The sequence below is a fragment of the Lithobates pipiens genome, unplaced genomic scaffold (genome assembly GCF_037356315.1).
Source record: "Lithobates pipiens isolate NorthernLeopardFrog02 unplaced genomic scaffold, aLitPip1_a1.2 Scaffold_1, whole genome shotgun sequence".
Classification (NCBI taxonomy): Eukaryota; Metazoa; Chordata; class Amphibia; order Anura; family Ranidae; genus Lithobates; species Lithobates pipiens.
In genome coordinates, this window is record NW_027507685.1 from 223,677,149 (window position 1) to 223,697,837 (window position 20,689).

Genomic DNA, 20,689 nt, shown 5'->3' on the forward strand with positions numbered 1-20,689 from the left:
AACAAACAAACACACATACACATAGGCGACAGCCGTGCTCCCTCTTCGAGCTTGAAGAAGGAGCGCGGCTGTCATGTCACTCACAGCCTGTACGCTCAGGATACGCATAGTTTTCCAGTGACATCATCCCTCCATGCCTGCACACCAACTGCGCCCCAAGCCTCGTTTTGAGAACGCTCCACTGTGCCCCATTTTTTCATCATCCAGCGATGTTTGTACCAAGCAGAGCGCCTTGCAGGAATGGAATGACAAACTGATGACAAGACTACCCACATGTTTGGGACTTCCACGATCCATGCTCATACTCATGACTTCTGAAATGTGAGTTGCCTGTATTAAGTGTTATTAAAACTTGCTATCTGTTGCCAGAGGCGCCTCTCTCCTTGTGTCTTTCCAGTGTTTGGGAACATGGTTTCTGTTCCCCCCCCCCCCGATGGCAGCCCTGAGTGTAGGACCCCTCATCATCACTCCATATGGTCCTTGGACCCCTTAACGTATTACAAGACTATGGACTCTTGTTATGTAATCTCCTAAATCAGAATGTTTTATCCTGTATGCACAGATCCTCCCCTCCTGCACTGTCTATCTGGGGAAAGCCAGCTAACACAGGCAGAGTGGCCAACCTGCACATGCTCAGTTGTGCCTTTTATGCTGGAGAGAATAATTACTTGTTCTCAGAGATAGCCAGGTCACATGATATGTGCATTACACATCTGGGCGTGTATGCAGGCTGAAGTGCAAATCTCCTCCTTCCTGAACTCTCAGCACTGGAGAAACTGCAGTTTATCACTGACCGTAATATACAGATCAGCCTAAAAGGTATATAGTGGCAATATTTTAATGTAAAAATAAGATTTATAAGCTGTGGGCATTGTGTGTGTGTGGGGGGCGGGGCAGATTAACTATTTTCATATTACTGCGTTTAGTAACGCTTTAATTGAACAAGCTGAAGTTAGAAGCCAATTGGCTACCATGCACAGCTACATCAGATTTTGCACTCTCCAGTTTTAGTAAATCAACCCCCCAAGTGTCAGTGTATTATCATTACTCTAAGGCACCAAGTGGTGCACCATTACTCAAAAATCCCAACTGTCAGTGCATTATTACTCTGGGACTAACCCCCCTCAATTGTCACTGCATCATTGCTGTGAGGCTATGATTGTCAGTGTGATATTACTCTGGAACCCCAAGTGTCAGTGCATCATTCCTCTGGAACCCCAAGTGTCAGTGCATCATTCCTCTGGAACCCCAAGTGTCAGTGCATCATTCCTCTGGAACCCCAAGTGTTAGTGCATCATTCCTCTGGAACCCCAAGTGTTAGTGCATCATTCCTCTGGAACCCCAAGTGTTAGTGCATCATTCCTCTGGAACACCAAGTGTCAGTGCATCATTGCTCTAACACCTTGTGAGTCAGTGTGTTATTTCTCTGAGAGCCCAAGTGTCAGTGCATCATTATACTGGGACACGAAAACTCCTTATATCATTACTCTGGGATCCCATGTGTCAGTGCATCATTAATTTGTTAGCCCAAACATCAGCGTGTCATTACTCTGAGACCCTAATGGCCTGTACACATGATCCGAAAATCGGATCAGTACACTTCTGATCATTTTTTCTGTCATACAAGAATTTGTGACTTCAGTCATTTAATTTCTACTTGCAACCAGTAAGCAAAAAAAGACGTCCGCTTTTTCGGATTGTGTGTACGGGGCATAAGTGTCCTCCCTTTATTACTCCCAAGAGTTAGTGCAGCATTTCTCTGAAACCCCAAGTGTTAGTGAATCATTATTCTGGGACTAACACTGCCAGTGTGTCATTACTCCTGACCCCAAGTGTTCGTGCATCAATAATTTGAGACTCTGAGGGCCAGTTCACACCACATCCAATCCAGTATGTTTTTTTCTGCATCAAAAACACATGGAAAGTAGGTTATATGGTTTTCAATGGCATAGTTCACATCAGTCAGTTTCAGAAAAAAAAAAGTAGAACCTGCTGCATTTATCCTGCACTGGAACACAGTAAAACATATGAAAACCGCACTGGAACGCATCAAAAACGCACTGGACGTTAGTACAGTAAAAAAATTAACAGGAAAAAAAAGAATCTGCAATGCATCAAAAATGCACCAGAACATGCCAAATCCCATTAAAATCCTGCATGCAGAAACACATTCGGAACGAATCTGGAGTGCATTTTTGTGGTGTGAACAGTCCCAAGTGTCAGCGCATCATTACGCCGAAACACGAAATGTCAATGTCATTATTCAGAGGCCCCAATTATCATGCATTATTCATTTGAGACCCCAAAGTGGGAATTTACTAAAACTAGAGCAAACAGAATCTGGAGAAGCTGTCATAGTAGGCAATCAGCTTCTAGCTTTAAGTTACGCTTTGAAAATTAAGGCTAGATGCTATTTGTTATGCACAGCTGTTTCAGATCCTGGCTGCTCCAGTCTTAGTAAACCCACCTCCCTGTGTCAGTGCGTCTTTACTCTAAGACCCCCGAGATTTAGTGTGTCATCACTCTGAGCCCCAGATGTCAGTGCATCATTACTCTGAGACCCCATGTGTCAATGTGTCATTACTCTGAGACCCCAAGTGTCAACGTGTCATTACTCTGAGACCCCAAGTGTCAACGTGTCATTACTCTGAGACCCCAAGTGTCAACGTGTCATTACTCTGAGACCCCAAGTGTCAACGTGTCATTACTCTGAGACCCCAAGTGTCAACATGTCATTACTCTGAGACCCCAAGTGTCAACGTGTCATTACTCTGAGACCCCAAGTGTCAACGTGTCATTACTCTGAGACCCCAAGTGTCAACTTGTCATTACTCTGAGACCCCAAGTGTCAACTTGTCATTACTCTGAGACCCCATGTGTCAATGTGTCATTACTCTGAGACCCCATGTGTCAATGTGTCATTACTCTGAGACCCCAAGTGTCAACGTGTCATTACTCTGAGACCCCAAGTGTCAACGTGTCATTACTCTGAGACCCCAAGTGTCAATGTGTCATTACTCTGAGACCCCAAGTGTCAACGTGTCATTACTCTGAGACCCCAAGTGTCAACGTGTCATTACTCTGAGAGTCCAAGTGTTTTAGAGGAAGAAACAGAGATGACATTTGGAAAAAATAAGATAGGAAAACAACCATTGCTGACCACTATCATCTGCACTGCACACGTCAAAAAGAAACAGAAACAATCACTTCCTTTTAGTGATCCTCTTTTACTTACAAAGAACGATTATGCAGTAATGTGGGTCACGCGCAGCTGGGGACCATTCACTGAACATTCCCAGCAATATAACAGGACATTTATATAGAAAACTAAGACTGGAAGTGTGGGTATGCCATCATTCTGAGACATTATTAGACTTATTCCATAAATCAAAATGCCAGTAGAATTCATCCTTTACTGATCTGCCTCCAGAAATCTAACATCTTATCACCGCCCTTAGCACTGTCATATTTAATGGGGTCACAGATGTTGTGTATCACTGCTCACAGAGTGTCACTGTGTCATTACTCCAAGACCCTAAATATCACTGTGTCATTACATCAAGACACCAAGTGTATGATGACTCCAAGTGGTGCATCATTACGCGGAAACCACAAGTGTCAGTGCGTTATAAATTTGAGGTCCAAAGTGTTAGTGCATCATTACCCTGGGACACCAAGTGTTAGTGCATCAGTGCTCTAAGACTTTGTGCATCAGTGTGTTATTACTCTCAGACCTTAAAGCGGAGTTACACCCAAAAGTGGAACTTCCACTCATTTGTCTCCTCTCCCCTTGCGGTTCCACAATTGTCAACTTTCTGGAGGGGGGGGCAGGATACCTTTGACAGGTATCCTGTTCCCACTTCCAGGAGTCTGGGCAGAAGCCAGTGACATCACGGCAGTGCTCCCTTCTCCTCCTCCTCCTCCTCTCCCTGTCGCTGGGCCAGCAAAAGAGAGGAGCGTGGCCTCGTGCATGCATAGTAGGGTTTCTTACCTGAAATGGCGGCAGCAGCACTCGACAGCTGATGGAAACATCAGCTGTGGTACCGACATCTCTTGACTCCAGGACAGGTAAGTGTCCTATTGTTAAAAGTTTTTTGGGCGGAACACCGCTTTAAGTATAAGTGCATCATTACTTTGGGAACCCTAATGCCGCGTACACACGACCAGACTTTTCAACATCAAAAGTCTGACGGAATGATTCCGGCAGACTATTCGATCGTGTGTGGGCTGCAGCGGACTTTTGATTTGCAAAAGTCTGACAGACTTTAGAAATGGAACATGTTTCAAATTTTTCCGAAAGAACTCCGCCAGACCCAGTTCCTACCGAGAAATCCGCTCATGTGTATGCTAGTCCGACGGACAAAAAAACCGATGCGAGGGCAGCTATTGGCTACTGGCTATGAACTTCCTTATTCTGGTCCGGTCGTACGTCATCACATTCGAATCCGTCGGACTTTGGTGTGATTGTGTGTGGCCAAGTCCGTTCATTCGGAAAGTCCGTCAGAACTCTGTCAGAACTCCGTCAGAACTCCTTCGAAAGTCTGTCGGACCTAAGTCCGGTCGTGTGTACGCGGCATAAGTGTCAGGGCATCATTTATTTGTCATTGGGGTTGATTTACTAAAGGCAAATAGACTGTGCACTTTGCAAAGTGCAGTTGCACCAGAGCTTAGTAAATGAGGTAAAGCTTTACTTTGCAAAGAATACCCAGAAGTATTTCTGGGACCAACAATAGTGCCTCTTATCCCTTATGTAAGGCCTGGCGATAGACTACTTAGGCTCAGGTAGTGCACCCTGGAAGAAAGTGGAGAATGTCACTTTGCTCTAAATCAGGGGCCTCCAAACTTTCTAAACAAGGGTCAGTTTACTGTCCTTCAAAATTTAGGGGGGGCTGGGCTGTGTCCACTGATAGTAAATGCCCCATCTTTGTTATTAGGGGGAGAAATGGTTGTTGTCAGTTGGGAAAATAGTGCCCCATTGTTGGTGTCAATGAAAGGAATATAGCCCATTGTTGGTGTCAGTGGAAGGAATTATGCCCCATAGTTGGTGTCAGTGGAGGGGGATAGTGCCCCATTGTTGGTGTCAGTTTGGAGACCACTGTTCTAAATCATAGGTGTTTAGCCAGTTAGAACAATGCTCACATACATTTCAACTAGGTTTGGCCAAAGTCCAGCTTTATTAATACAAGTGAGATGAGATGAGGAGAGGTCAATCATAAGACTAGTTTCAGGTACCAAAAGAGTAATAACCCTGTTAATCCTGGCCTCTTCCCTGTTTAGGCTTTCATGTCATGACATGTAAATATACTTCTTGACTTTCCTGTTTGCAGATATTAAAGAATGACATTTTTTAACCACTTCAACCACTTTATCGCTTCCACAGTATGTCAGTAATAAGGGGCAGACTACAGGAGCAAACCTCACTCTGTAAACATATCACTGTGAGCACAACCTTAATAGAGTGCTACAATCTGGAGAATGTGCCACTTACAGTAATGACGCGCTCTGCGACACCCCTAAGAGAAGAGTGGCGTGACAGCTATCCAACTACCTTCAGAAAAAAAATCATTCTAGACCATGATTTAGCTATAAACCTATTAATCTAAATACCTTATATACCTTATATGATACCAGTGGATTCAGATTTCTGTTAAAGCAGACCAGTAAGGAAGATAAATATAAAAGTGACACATATCCATATGTTTCTACTATTGGCCAGAAGCAATATATTCTATTCACCATATTGTGATCCCAACATCTTTGGCCCACTGCACAGCTAGGCAGGTGCCACATTTCTCTGTCACTTGCCTGCGCATACGACAAGAAAACAGGGTGGCAATGCAAATCACTATCTGATGAGTAGCCAAGAAGCAAAGAAAGGAGCCAATCCTGTATTCTTGAGTTTCTAAATGATCTGCCTATTCCTGAGTCAGGCTTATTAAAGCGGAGTTCCACCCAAAAATGGAACTTCTGCTTTAAGGGAGGTGACCCCCTGACATGCCAGATGTCATTTTTTTGAGGGGGGAGCCAGTACACTCTTTTCAGAGGGTCCCAGCTTCCACTTCCTCCCGGCGCACCGCGGCACCAGAAGGGAGATCACCTCTCCCCCCTCCGTCTTGGCAATCATCTGGGACACGTCACCGGTCCCAGATGATTGCCCAGCCAGTCACGGCACACGGCACGGCTCACGCATGTGCAGTGGGTGCCCGGCTGTGAAGCCACAACCTGGCACCCACAGTTACAATGCCGGAGCCGCAGAGAGGAGGGGTGGATAAGCAGGGCTTTGTACACCCGCATGGCTGGACTCTGGGACAGGTAAGTGTCCAATTATTAAAAGTCAGCAGCTGCAGTGTTTGTAGCCACTGACTTTAAAAAAAAAAATGTTAAGCAGAACTCCGCTTTAATTTAGAATAGCTAAACCCAGCAACAAAAATCTAATATATTCCAGCCTACCAGACCTTAGATGTGATGGCTGCATTAGAAGAGAACTGCAACAGGTGCACCCGAGCTACTACCTCCTGTGCAATGCCTGGTGTGAGCCTTAAGAACACAGCACTCAGCCTGTGAAGTCTCTGCCTTGAGGCGATTTAGTTTGCGTTGTGCGCTATACAAATATTTAATTTATTCATTCTGTAAACCTCCATATAGTCCATGCAAAAAAAGGAGAAATGCTGGTGCCATGGAAGTGCTAAAACATTGTTTTATTATTGCATGTGAACAACCGTTAAAAAAAAGCCAACGCGTTTGGATGGCTGATTAAGGATTGACGGCTGAAATGCGTTGGATTACTTTTTGACTGTTGTTCACATGCAATAATAAAATAATGTTTTATCCAACTTCCATGGAACCAGCATTTCTCCTTTTTTTGCATGGTGGCTACATTTGATTTATTTTTATAGGCTAAGTATAACTTCTTTAAAGTGGATGTAAACCCTCACATATACCCAGTGAAGTGACTGACCTCAGGTGATGCACAGAGATGAAATAAATCTCCCTACATATGTTGTACCTGTTTATCTAGAACTGTCTTTCCTCAACATCCTAAGTGCAGAATTTACATAGGATCTCTAAGCTCTGAAAAGCAGGGGGCGGAGAGCTGAAGTTACATCAGTGAGGAGATCTCTAAGAGCCGATTGGAAAGAAAGGTTTTCACAGCTCATGGGAAGAGAGCTGAGGCTGTCAATCAGCTGGAAGATCCCTCCCCTGTCACCATTTTTCACTTTGTGTCAGGAAAACATATCAGAAGTGATTCATTCTGATAGCAGATGAGCGAAGCAGCAGACAGAACAGACACTTAGTGCTCTGGATTGAGACTAGTACACACTATAGACGGATATGCTTTCATATTTCATGTCTGAGGTTTACAACCACTTTAAAGTCCCACCCAAAAGTGGAACTTACTCCCATTTATCTCCCCCCCCCGGTGCCACATTTGTCATCTTTCGAGGGGGGGGGGGTGGATACCTGTATAGGTATCCTGTCCCCACTTCCGGGAGCCACAGCGAATTACATCAGCAGCTCGGCTCCCTCCTCCGCCGCCAGGTTAGTAGGAAAGCGCAGCAGTGCACATTAGGCACCGGACGTGAAGCCGTAATGCTGCATTGCCGGGTTCCCTAACCCACAATGGCAGCGGCAGCACCCGACAGCTGATGGAAACATCAGCTGCGGTGCAGACATCGCTGGACTCCAGGACAGGCAAGGGTTCTATTATTAAAAGTCAAAAGTATGTGTAGCTGCTGGCTTTTAATTTTTGCATGGTGGGTGGACCTCCTCTTTAAGTACAAAAGGTTTTACAGGTAAATGACTGCTCCTATTGTACATTTTATTTGCATTCTTTAAGCTAACCTGTCATTTTTTTGTAAAAATAATTTTATTAACAGCTGAACCCCAATTAGCAATAAAAAAATATTTGTATGTGGTTGACCTACCTTCCCAGATATTAACGACTAGTTTACTCTAGGGGTGTGTAAAGCAGACAAATACTTACTCAATGATTCATTCCTGCAGACAACTTGTACAAGCGGTCCCATGAAGTTGTTCCCCCTTGCAAGCTCAAGCAGTTGCATATAAAATGGAAAACCACAAGTATAGAATTTTAAGGGCCCAATATTGGAAATGGAGGAAATTGCTGAATGCCAATGAGTGAGGAATAAGAAATGTTTTCCTTTACTCTACAGCCCCCCTATAAATATTTTTTCACTGCTAACTAGTGTTCAATATAAAAAAAAAAAAAAAAAGTGAAAATGAAACAGTGCTGTAATTTGACCTTGCTATATAGATAGCACTACAGACTAGAACTATTAATCCTTTGGCAGGTAAGACAATTCAATAAATCTATTTCATCTGTGCATCTCCCGCTTTTCCTGGAGTTCTACTTTACGCCAAATGAAAAAATAAAACAATCTGCTTTTGCAAAAGTCTTACCTCCATACTGTCCCATCTGAGGAGAAGACAAGGAAATAAATGTGTCTACGTTGTGATCTGGAATCGTCTCCAAGAGACCCCGACAGATTAATCCTCCTGTATAAAGAAGAATATAATAACATTTAGGAATTGTAAATGAAACTAATTTTGTTGAAGGAAAATAAACCATAAAAAATCAACTACATACAGATAGATAATATACAGTAAACTACATAGCAGATCCTTATGTTTTTCCTCTTCCCTTGGTGATCCTGCCAGTCATGCACTTCCTGTCCTAAACTGTTCACCAGTGGCAGCCCGTCCATAAGAGGCGCAGGGGCACCGCCCCCCTAATCCATGCGCCCGGTCCCTAATCTACATGCAGGGTGCTGGATGCATGGATTTCAATGGCGTTTTGTTTTTTTTGAAGCACATGATTAGAGCCTGTGGCTTAAAAAAAAAAAAGGGTGGGCTCTGGGCGAGAGGCCACCCACTTATGTGACAATAGCGATATAATATTCGCTATTGTCTTGCTGATTCTCCTCCCATCCAATCAGGAAGCAGGTCCTGAGAACCGACTGGCTGAGAGGAGAAGTGATCGTATTGGCCGCCAAGGGAAGAGGCCGCCATGAAGCCCGAGACACAGAGTGAAGCCACTGAGGAGGAAGAGACAACGCAGGAAGGAGCCGTCGCTGCCTGCGACGCAGATGGAGTAAGTGCAGGGCAGACCGTGGGGGGTGGGTTGTGGCAGGATGTCTTGATTGCCCCCCAAATATACAGTACCAGCTGCCATTGCTGCTCACTAAAGGGCTGTACACATGGAACGAATATCAGGAACATTCAGGCCGTGTATACGATAGCTATTGGCTGAGAGCGCAAATTGGCTGCTGATTGGCAGACCCTTTTTGGTCTGAAAGAAGGCCAGCCTCTTTTAGACCAAAAATGGTCTGCCAATCAGCAGTCAATTTTTGCCCTCAGCCAATAGCTGAGAGCGCTGATGAAGTGTTCTGGATTGGGGGTCGCCCACCCGACCCCCCCCCCCCCCCCCATCAGAACACAATAGCTCAGCGGGGGAGATTGCTGTACTAACATCAGATAGCTAGTACAGTGGCTCCTCCTAAGCTCTTCGGTTTGTTTTGTTCAGTCCTCTGGGTTGAACGCAAAAAAAACGAATAGTGTGTACCAGGCTTTACTCAGAGCCGGGACATGGGGTGGGCAGGAAGGACAGAGTAGGAGGGTCCAGAGCACAGTGGTAGGGAGGGTGCCTCTTCACCACACGCAATCTCCAGATCAGTGGCTAGCAATCAGCAGGGGGCAGATTTATGTCTAATCTCACAGCTACTGATGCCACGCATGCGCCAATCCCATCTGCCCACAGCTAACACAGAAAACACACCAGGCATATGCAAGTACCTTCTATTTTCTAGAAAGCAAGCAATTGGCTAAATGTGTAGTAAACACTCCAGCCAGTGCAAAAGGGGGCTGAGAATGGGCACAGGGTTATACACTAGAGTTGTCACATCATCCCTTTAAACCCGAACACATCTGAATTACACAGGTTCTGAGGCCAATTAAATGCAGATAAGGCACCAAGTGAGTTTAATTACCACCTTAATCAGCCACAGAACCTGTGTAATTAATATATGTTCGGGATTAAAGGGATGAGGTGGCAATCCTATTATACACCCATTCTACTGCATGTATTAGCAGCACTATAGGGAGCTGTATTTCTAAATCTTTGCCCTGGGCACTGAACAAACCTGTCCCAGTACTGCACTTACTGTACTGTATCTAGGGTGGAGCAACATTTTTAACAAACAAAATATTTGCCAGCACACATACCAGCTATCCTGCAAAACCAAAAAAAAAAAAAAACAATAGGCCTGCAGTACACAGAGGAGCCTTGAGGAACCAGTGCAGCAACCACATATTTTTGCAAACGTGCAACTAAACCTTCTGTTTTCAACATGATTTAAACTCTAAATACAGAAAGGCTTCTTTACAGTAAGAGCTGTGAAAATGTGGAATAGACTAATAGACTCCCTGGTTCTGGCCAACTCAGTATATTTTTTTTTTAAAGGCCTGCATTGTTTCCTACATGCACAAAATATAACTGGATACTAATATTTATAGGTAAACTTGATCCAGGGAATATCAGATTGCCTCTTGAGGGATCAGGGAAGATTTTTTTTCCCCCACTGGAGCAAATTTTATAATGCTTTATTGTTTGTTTTTTGCCTTCCTCTGGATCAATTAAGGGTATAGGATTTTATATATGGAAGTTTTCTATTTGCGTGTGTGATTTTCTTCTTTTCTATGTTGATTGAACTGGATGGATGTCTTTTTTTAAGCAGACCAACGATGTAACTATGATTTGTTAGACACTGTCAATTTGTTTTGTATTTTGCAGGCTGGCAAGTGTACTGGGAATTTTAAAGCAGGGTTAGGTTATAAAAACATATCCCAAGCTTTGAACATCTCACAGAGCACTGTTCAATCCATCATCTGAAAATGGAAAGAGTATGGCACAAAAGCAAACCAACCAATACATGGCTGTCTACCTAAAGTGACTGGACGGGGAAGGAGAGAACTAATCAGAGAAGCAGCCAAGAGGCCCATGGTAACTCTGGAGGAGCTGCAGAGATCCACAGCTCAGGGGGGAGAATCTGTCCACAGGACAACTATTAGTCGTGCTCTCCACAAATCTGCCCTTTATGGAAGAGTGGCAAGAAGTAAAGAAATTGTTGAAAGAAAGCCATAAGAAGTCCTGTTTGCAGTCTCTGAGAAGCCATGTGGGGGACACAGCAAACATGTGGAAGAAGGTGCTCTGGTCAGATGAGACCAAAATGGAACATTTTGGCCTAAAAGAAATGCTATATGTGGTGGAAAACTAACACTGCACATCACCCTGAACACACCATCCCCACCGTGAACCATGGTGGTGGCAGCATCATGTTGTGGGGATACTTTTCTTCAGCAGGGACAGGGAATATGGATGGAGCTAAATACAGGGCAATATTAAAAGAAAACCTGTACTGTCCCGTACACACGATCGGACATTTCCGACAATAAAATCAGTCGGAATTTCCGACAAAAGGCTCCCATTGAACATTTTCTGTCTGAAAATCTGACCGTATGTACGTGGCATTAGAGTTTGCATAAGACTTGAGACTGGGGCGGAGGTTTTACCTTCCAGCAGGACAACGACCCTAAACATACAGCCAGAGCTACAATGGAATGGTTTACATCAAAGCATATTCATGTGTTAGAATGGCCCAGTCAAAGTCCAGACCAAATCACATTGAGCATCTGTGGCAAGACTTGAAAATTGCTGTTCACAGACACTCTCCATCCAATCTGACAGAGCTTGAGCTATTTTACAAAGAAAAATGGGCAAATGTAACTCTCTAGATGTGCAAAGCTGGAAGAGACATCCCCAAAAAGACTTGCAGCTGTAATTGCAGTAAAAGGCGGTTCTACAAAGTATTGACTCAGGGGGGCACCATACAAATTCACCCCACACTTTTCACGTATTTATTTGTAAAAAAAAATAAAAAATTAAAACCATTTATCATTTTCCTTCCACTTCATAATTATGTGTCACTTTGTGTTGGTCTATCACATTAAATCCCAATAAAATACATTTACGTTTTTTTTGGTTGTAACATGACAAAATGTGGAAAATTGCAAGGGGTATGAATACTTTTTCAAAGCATTAAATCCCAATAAAATACATTTACGTTTTTGGTTGTAACATGACAAAATGTGGAAAATTGCAAGGGGTATGAATACTTTTTCAAAGCATTAAATCCCAATAAAATACATTTACGTTTTTTTGGTTGTAACATGACAAAATGTGGAAAATGTCAATGGGGTATGAATACTTTTTCAAGGCACTGTACAAGAAGTCCTTCAAAAGCAGCTTTCATTGCTCAGCCCACACATCCTGTTCAAATATCATTTGGCAGAGATTTTACAGCCAGGCTAATGCTGACCCAGCATTAAAATTCAAAACTTATGAATAAATTATGGTGATTTCATGAACGGATGTGTATGACATCTGTATAAGGAAGAAATGCCGAGATGGTAACGTGTCACTGTGTATGTGTACATGTCTACACGTGCTGAAGGCCAATCTATGTGCTGAGTCATGTGACTCATACCCAGGAATGAGAAGCATGCCGCGGGATTAGATGTCACAGATATCATTGCCAAGATGGAAAATAGCTGGCATGTGACGGCCACAGAAGAAAAAAAGGCTGCCTCATTCATATATAGGAAGATGGGCATTAGGGTGGGTTAGTAGGTTGCTTGTGAGCAGATGAGACAGAGACTACAGTATGCCTGGGGTCAGTCTGTCACAGTGCCACACAGTCATTAGCAGCGCGTCATGCAGAATTAATGCGCTGTGACTGCAATCATTCATTGAACAACATCACGGGGCTCCAGCAACTGCACTGCTGTCCTTTCTTGGAGCAGATTCTCTGAGAGCGTTAAAGGGAACCTGTCACCATCTCATGAACACACAGCTTCTAATATCAGCTAAATGCAGCAAATCTGATCTCTAGTATAGATTCAGCATGCATTCAGCTCACAAAACTAACGGTCTCTTGACTGCTCACTGGCGTCCAGAACAGCAGCGCTAAATCAAACAATACACTCCTTACTGAGTAAACATTGGCTGACTCTCAATTACAAGATGCAATTTGATGTGCAAAAATATTACATACACACTCATTAAAAATAATTCATTAACTACACATCATCATAACTGTGTGCACGAACAGTCCAAAAAACAACCAAAGGAATTCTCCAGAGTAAATTCTTTCTGTCGGAATTTCTTCACCACCACCGTGTTTGCCACCCCACCTTCACACGTCAATTCCACATATATTCAGCTCAATCGGAAAACTGTGATCCCCCAATAAAGACAGGATGCAAAACTCACAAAGAAATAGATATGCTATGGTCCTAATAACAGGCACTAGATGGTATCCTGATATATCTGTATACAGTGCACCTGGAAAGTATTCACAGCGCTTCACTTTTTCCACATTTTGTTATGTTACAGCCTTATTCCAAAATGGATTCATTATTTCCTCAAAACTCTACGAACAATACCCCATAATGACAACATGAAAGAAGTTTGTTTGGGATCTTTGCAAATTTATTAAAAATAAAAAAACAAACATAGGTTTTCACAGCCTTTGCCATGACACTCACAATAAGGCTCGGTTCACACCAGACGCGGCACGACTTGCCGCACCGCGACCTGACAAGTCGCCCCCGTTCTGTACTACGGAACCGTTCTAGTAGGAGCGACTCGAGTCGCTCCGACTTAGAAATAAGGTTCCTGTACTACTTTTGCGGCGACCTCGGGCGACTTGCATTGACTTCTATACAGAAGTAATTTTGCAAGTCGCCGCTGAGGTCGCGGCGCTGCAAGTCGTGCCGCGTCCTGTGTGAACCGAGCCTAAAGCTCAGGCACACTGATCATCCCTGAGATGTTTCTACAACTTGGAGTCCACCTGTGGTAAATTCAGTTACAATTCAGGTACACACCTGTCTATATAAAGGTCCCACAGTTAACAGTGAAGGTCAGAGCACAAACCAAGCCATGAAATCCAAGAATTGTCTGTAGACCTCGGAGACAGGATTGTAGGAGCGAGGCACAGATCTGGGGAAGGGTACAGAAAAAAATCTGCAGCATTGAAGGTCCCAATGGGCACAGTGGCCTTCATCATCCGTAAACGGAAGTTTGGAACCACTAGGACTCTTCCTAGTGTGGGCCACCCATCAAACTGAGGGATTGGAGAAGAAAGGCCTTAGTCTGGGAGATGACCAAGAACCCAATGGTCACTCTGACAGACTTCCAGCGTTTCTCTGTGGGGAGAGGAGAACCTTCAAGAAGAACAACAACCATCTCTTCAGCACTTCACCAATAAGGCCGGTATAGTAGAGTGGCCAGACGGAAGCCACTCCTCAGTAAAAGGCACATGACAGCCCACCTGGAGTTTACCAAAAGGCACCTGAAGGACTCTCAGACTATGAGAAACACAATTCTCTGGTCTGATGAAAAAAAAATTGAACTCTTTGGTCTGAATGACAAGTGTTGTCATGTCTGGAGGAAACCAGGCACCGCTTATCACCTGGCCAATACTATCCATACAGTAAAGCATGGTGGTGGAAGCATCATGCTGTGGGGGATGTTTTCAGTGTCAGGAACTGGGAGACTAGTCAGGATCGAGAGAAATATGAATGCAACAATGTACAGAGACATCCTTGAGGCACTCTAGAGCGCTTTGGACCTCATACTCAAAGGTGCTTCACCAAAGTATTGAGCAAAGGCTGTAAATACTTATGTACATGGGATTGTTTTAGTTTTTTAGTTTTAATAAATTTGCAAAGATTTCAAAACAAACCTCTTTCACGTTGTAATTATGGGGTATTGTTTGTAGAATTTTGAGGAAAATAATGAATTTAATTCACTTATTGCTTTCATTCTGTCATGGTCATATATCCCAGACCTGGGACAAAACTAGGGAAAACTACTGCAGGTAGGAGATGACTGCAACAACCCCCCCAACCAATTTGTATTAGCCAAATGCAGGTCGTTCGGACAGGAGAAACTTCAACACCTCTGACTGTCAGAGCTTTCTTGCCCCGACTAGGGTTACCACCTTTTCTTCAAGCCAAACCCGAACACTTTAGTGGCATATGGCCATTTTTTATCTGTAGTATAGACTATATGATTAAGACCCCAAGGAAAGTAGTAAAGCAGCACACGCAGAGTGCCACAGAGAACAGTGGGAGTGGCCACCAGTTTTGTGCCCCCCCCCACCTCTGAATGGTACATACCCAGCTCTGTATCTCATTCCCCCTCAGAATAACACACACCCAATCTGTGCCCTGCTCCACCCCTACTAGTACACACCCAGCTTTGTGCCCCCTCCTCCCCCAGAATGGTACATAACCATCTCTGCCAACACCCCCCCCCCCCCATCCTCCTCCATAGTGATACATACCTAGCTCTATGCCCCTTCCTGCCCCAGAATGGTACATACCCAGCTCTGCAACCCCCCCATCCTCCTCCATAGAGATACATACCTAGCTCTGTGCCCCTTCCTGCCCCAGAATGGCACATACCCAGCTCTGCAAACCCCCCATACTCCTCCATTGTGGTAAATACCTAACTCTGTGCCTCCATTTTCTTTAGAATGTTACATACCCAGCCCTGGTCCCCCTCCAGAATGGTACATAGCCAGCAATGCGCCTCCCATCCTCTACATAGTATTATGTACCTAGCTGTGTGCTCCCTCCTCCTCCATAATGGTATATATACCCAGGTTTGTGCCCCTCCTCCTCACCCAGAATTGTACATATCCAATTCTGTTCCCTGGTTCCTGCAGGACATGATTCAGATAGAAATAAGCACATAGACAGCTGTCCCTGCTCCAGCCAATCAGAGACGCAAAGGCTCATGTGATCGACTGCTTCCAATCCGCTCCAAGTACTGGTGATTGCCAGAAACTGGGGGGTGAGCCATCGGCAATAAGCACCCCAACACTTCCCATCCCCCAACCATAGTCCAGTTTGAATAATGTGTCCAGGTTTTAGGTGGACTGAAACCCGGACACATGATTCAAAATACGGACTGTTCGGGTGAATCATGGATAGGTGGCAACCCTAGCCCCCACACATTCTTATTAGCCCATTACTGCCATTAGGAATGTGCAGGAAGTAGAAAGGGACAACCAAGCAGTGCTGAAGTACAGCCACAGATACGGGCATGATGCAGTTTCTCTTCCTCATGCTCAGTGGCTGAATATCTTTAGAGCTGAACCCAAAGGCACATAGCTAAATACACATATAGAAACCTCAACACAGGTTGTGTAGAAACCTCAACACAGTGGTCAGTCTTCCACTAATGATCAAATGTGGAAACACATTCTGCTTTAGAATGACTTCACAGCCTGATTGTCCAGGACCTCACTGCACTCACTCACTGGAAATGTCACAGAGCAATCAAACTGTACATACATGTTCGTTAAGATGTGTTGCATTCACTCAACTGAGACTGTGTGCTCATCTACTGGTGACAGGTTCCCTTTCATGCTGTCACACACTCTAATCCCAGAATGGACAGCAGTGTGGTAGCTGGGGCCCTTAGTAACAATGGGACCCCACATTGCTTGCTATCAACAAAATAGGGTACAGGGTTTCTGATTGGCCCACAACATTATTAAAGGCCTGGGATGTTCATCAAACTGTGAGAACCATGATGATCGCCCCAGCTTAATGTGAACAGGCAGAGCAGGGAACCTTCACAGCAAGTGGATACCAGATATTTCTAGGCTGTGATCGGCCTGAAAGTCACTCACCTTGAGAATAGCAGAGCAGATGTACTCCTTCACTGCCAGCATTCTGCATGATAGGATAGATGGCCTCCCGGAAGCCCATCACCTGCTTCCAGAGGGGCTGTAAACTGGCTTTGTGGTCAAACAGGTCTATAACTGAAATATTAGTACCTGGATGAGACTGCAGGAACAAAAAGATGAGAATGATATCACTAATACATTAAAGTATAGAAGTTTAGGTCAATTCATAATGTTTATTAAAACAGATTGGACACCATCTGACATCCTCACCATTTCAATACAGTACACACGTGGTATAAACTTCATGCCGGTGTTGTGCCATATAGTGTCCGGCCATCATATAGTGTCCGCGCCGTACTGCGCATGCGCAGTATGGAGCAGACGAAGCTTCGGAAAATCTCCGAAGCTGAACGGTGCCTGTGCCGTGAGTGGAGGTGGTAGCCCCACCATCCAAACAGACATAGGGTTGTAAATATTAGAGGGCCCCTCGGGCTCGGCCTCGCTGCGCTCGGCTCTTTTATATTCCTACTCTATGTCCACTTGGATAGTGGGGATAGAACCTGGACTCACGGCGCAGGCGGCGTTCGTCCTGGGCAATTTTCGGAATCTGTGTTGGTGTGTACTGCGCATTCGCAGTACGCAGCGGACACTATCGGATGGAGGACCTTATATGATAAGACACTGGCTTAGAAGACAAGACACAATGGGGAAGATTTACTTGAGTGTGCAAAATCTTGGGGAAGCTCTGTACAGTACAGAAAACAATCAGCTTTTAGGTTTTGTCAAAGCTTACCTGAACAAGCTGAAGTTAGAAGCCAATTGGCTACTATGCACAGCTGCACCTAAACCCAAGTGCTTCAGTTTTAGTAAATCTCCCCCTATGTGACCCATAGAGACTCACTCACTAATCTAGCAAAAGTGACACCACCCCTACACTAAGAAACACAGCCCAGACAACCTTAGCAGCAGCATTCAAAATTGGTTACTGTTGGGTTGGTAGCTGCGGTTTGACCTCATATTATATCGTTTTGGTAAAGCTGAAGGAAAAAAATCTGCAGAAAATCTGATAGGTGTGTATGGGGCTTTAGAAACTTCTTATAGATGTGTATTGTCGTATGCATCTTCACAGGGGGAGATCTAACCCCACTATTTGCCATGGATACTACTGTCTCCAGGAGAAAAGTGAAAGGGTGCTCAAAATTTCATGATTGCGTAGAGGAGACATGTCCCCATGTTGGGACAACTGTCTGTGGTGGAATTTCATCTTATTTTGGAACAATTTTCACTTACAAAGATATCCCTGAAGGGGACACAAAAACACACAAAAAAAAACAAAGAAAAAAAGAAAAAACACTTTTGGCTGGACTTACACTTAACCCACAAAACGCATAGTGTTGCTTCAATAAATACTATATTGTTACCAGCAATCACTTCAAAAATATATTGTGATAAAATTGTTAGAATGTGTTTGCAATTGGTTATTTAGTTTAAATATTCTGCTCTTACCAAGGCAGTGATGTAAACATGATTATAATAATAACAACAAAACATATACATACACACACATATATATATATATATATATATATATATACACATACATACATAACACACACACACACACACACACACACACACACATACATATATAAACATATAAACAAACACACACACACACACACACACACATATATATATATAAACATATAAACACACACACAGTATATATCAATTCTCTCCTATATATAAATCTGTTAAGGAGAAGGGGACATTTGGGACTTAAAATGAGGTGTGTAAGCAAAAAAATATATACATATATTACATGATCAAAAGAGGCTTATTCAGAAAAAATGTATTGGGCATGGTGCATAGCAGGTATGACGAGCTGATGGGCATATATATATATATATATATATATATATATATATATATATATATATATATATATATATATATATATATGCCATACCTGCTATGCACCATGCTGAATGCATTTTTAGGAATAAACCTCTTGATCATGTAATATATTTGTTTTTTGCTTACACACACATCTCATTTAAAGTCCCAAATTTCCCCTTCTCCCTAATGTTTACCAGGGATGGAAGTGTTGTGTTCGCTATTGACCACACACTTCATTTAAAGTCCCAACCTCCTTCTTTTATACCATATATAAATATGTTATTGGTACCAAAGAAAGAAAAAAAAAAGTGTGCCACTATCCAATCTTGTCCACATAAATGCTAACCACTACTTTCACAGCCTGTGTCCACGTATGACCCACCTCGTTGATGAACTCCACCAGTTGCTTGAAGCTCGCAGAACTGTCAAAAAGTCCATGGACCATGATAACTGGTTTATACCCCAACGTAGGATCTACCAGCCATAGCAGAAGTGGCACAAAGAAGAGGAGCGTTGGCAGTGCCGAGGGGCACCCAGCGGCCATGTTTGATGTCACCTACAGACAAACAGAAAGATAGTGTGATTGACCAGGTTTCATCAAACTCCGGAACAGTGCTATCTGAAGGCAGCTGTAGAAGTGTCAGTGACACAATCCTTACTAACACAATCCATCCAGGTGATCCAGATTCATAAACACCTGACGTGTGACCGTCCTGCCCCTCCCAATCTATAATCATCTCTTCCTCCTCTGTCCTCACTTACCTTCCCTATTTTGTCATAACTTCTGATCCCAGCCAGGGCACTGTTCCTGTACAGTCCGCTCTTTCTTCCTCTTTCATTCCTTTGCTCCACCACTTCCAGTTACTTCTCTGTAGCCGCCGGCAAACACAGATCTAATTTTATTAGGACTGTTAACTCCTCAGAAGCCATACAGGGAGGTTCATTAGAACAGGAAGGCAGAATCATTTTTGTGGTGCTTACAGAAAGCAACTGAATTCATTCATTTTGGCTGGGTTGGAAAATGACAGTTGAAATCTGATTGTTCGATTACGGATCGCCCTCTGTATTATTCTTCTCATCTGCTGACATTTATTAAACTTGCCTTGTGATCTATCAACCAATTGCGCGTCTGCGATAAAAGATGCGTTTAGCTTCATTCTCAAGTCAGGCCAACACTTTCTGTTTATAGTTTTGGATTGAGTGGGGAAGGATTAGAACCACTATTAGATTTTTTTTTTTTTCCCACTTTCACAATATGTGTCCGCTTGGGGTCATTTCCCCTTACTGCTTATTTTGAGATCTGAACAGGAAGTGCAAGAAAGTCATTTATTTTAACCACTTGCTGGCTAGCCAAAAGTCATTTTACTGGCTCCTCTGGCCACGAAGACGTACCCATATGTCGCGCCGAACTTCCTGGTCTACAGGCGCGAGTGCCCCTGCCTCTCATACTGTGCTTGGACACAGCAAGAGTTCGTCAGCAGGCTTGCAGCCAATGATTTTGGCTGTGAACTTGCTGATTGCTGTTGCCAACACAGCACAGATATGTGTGTGTTAGGCCGCGTACACACGGGCGGATTGTCTGCCCAACTAAGTTCGTCAGACAATCCGACAGACAATCCGTCCAACTTTTGAATGAACGGACTTGAACACACACGATGAACAGACAGTCCGTTGAAAGCTTGCGTGATGACGTGTACAGCACGTACGACGGGACTAGAAATACGACGTCCTATACACTGCAATGCAACCTTCGGCGTGTAAATCCTTTCTGAGCATGCGCCATACTTAGTCCGTCCAACTTGCCTACACACGAGCGGACTGTCCGCTGAAACCAAGTTTGGACAGACAAAATTACGGAAATTCCGAAAGACTTAGTCCGCCAGACTGTCCGCTGAAAAAGTCAGCTGAAGCCCACACACGAGCGGATTGTCCGCTGAAACACGTTTCAGCGGACTAAGTTGGCCAGACAATCCGCCCGTGTGTACGCGGCCTAAGTATCACGCCTCCTGTAT

General features: G+C 43.9%; 1 protein-coding gene across 3 annotated transcripts in view; it reads right to left on the reverse strand.

Annotated features, from left to right (window-relative positions):
* PPT2 (palmitoyl-protein thioesterase 2) overlaps window positions 1-20,689 on the reverse strand; it is a 57,208-nt gene that overhangs the window by 15,455 nt on the left and 21,064 nt on the right. For all 3 annotated transcript variants that reach the window (XM_077483524.1, XM_077483502.1, XM_077483513.1), the window contains 3 exons: window positions 19,060-19,233; window positions 16,782-16,938; window positions 8,422-8,517 (listed from right to left, as the gene is read on the reverse strand). In XM_077483524.1, coding sequence (XP_077339650.1) covers window positions 8,422-8,517; window positions 16,782-16,938; window positions 19,060-19,221 — 415 coding nt within the window. In that variant the 5' untranslated portion in view covers window positions 19,222-19,233. The remainder of the gene's footprint in view (window positions 1-8,421; window positions 8,518-16,781; window positions 16,939-19,059; window positions 19,234-20,689) is intronic.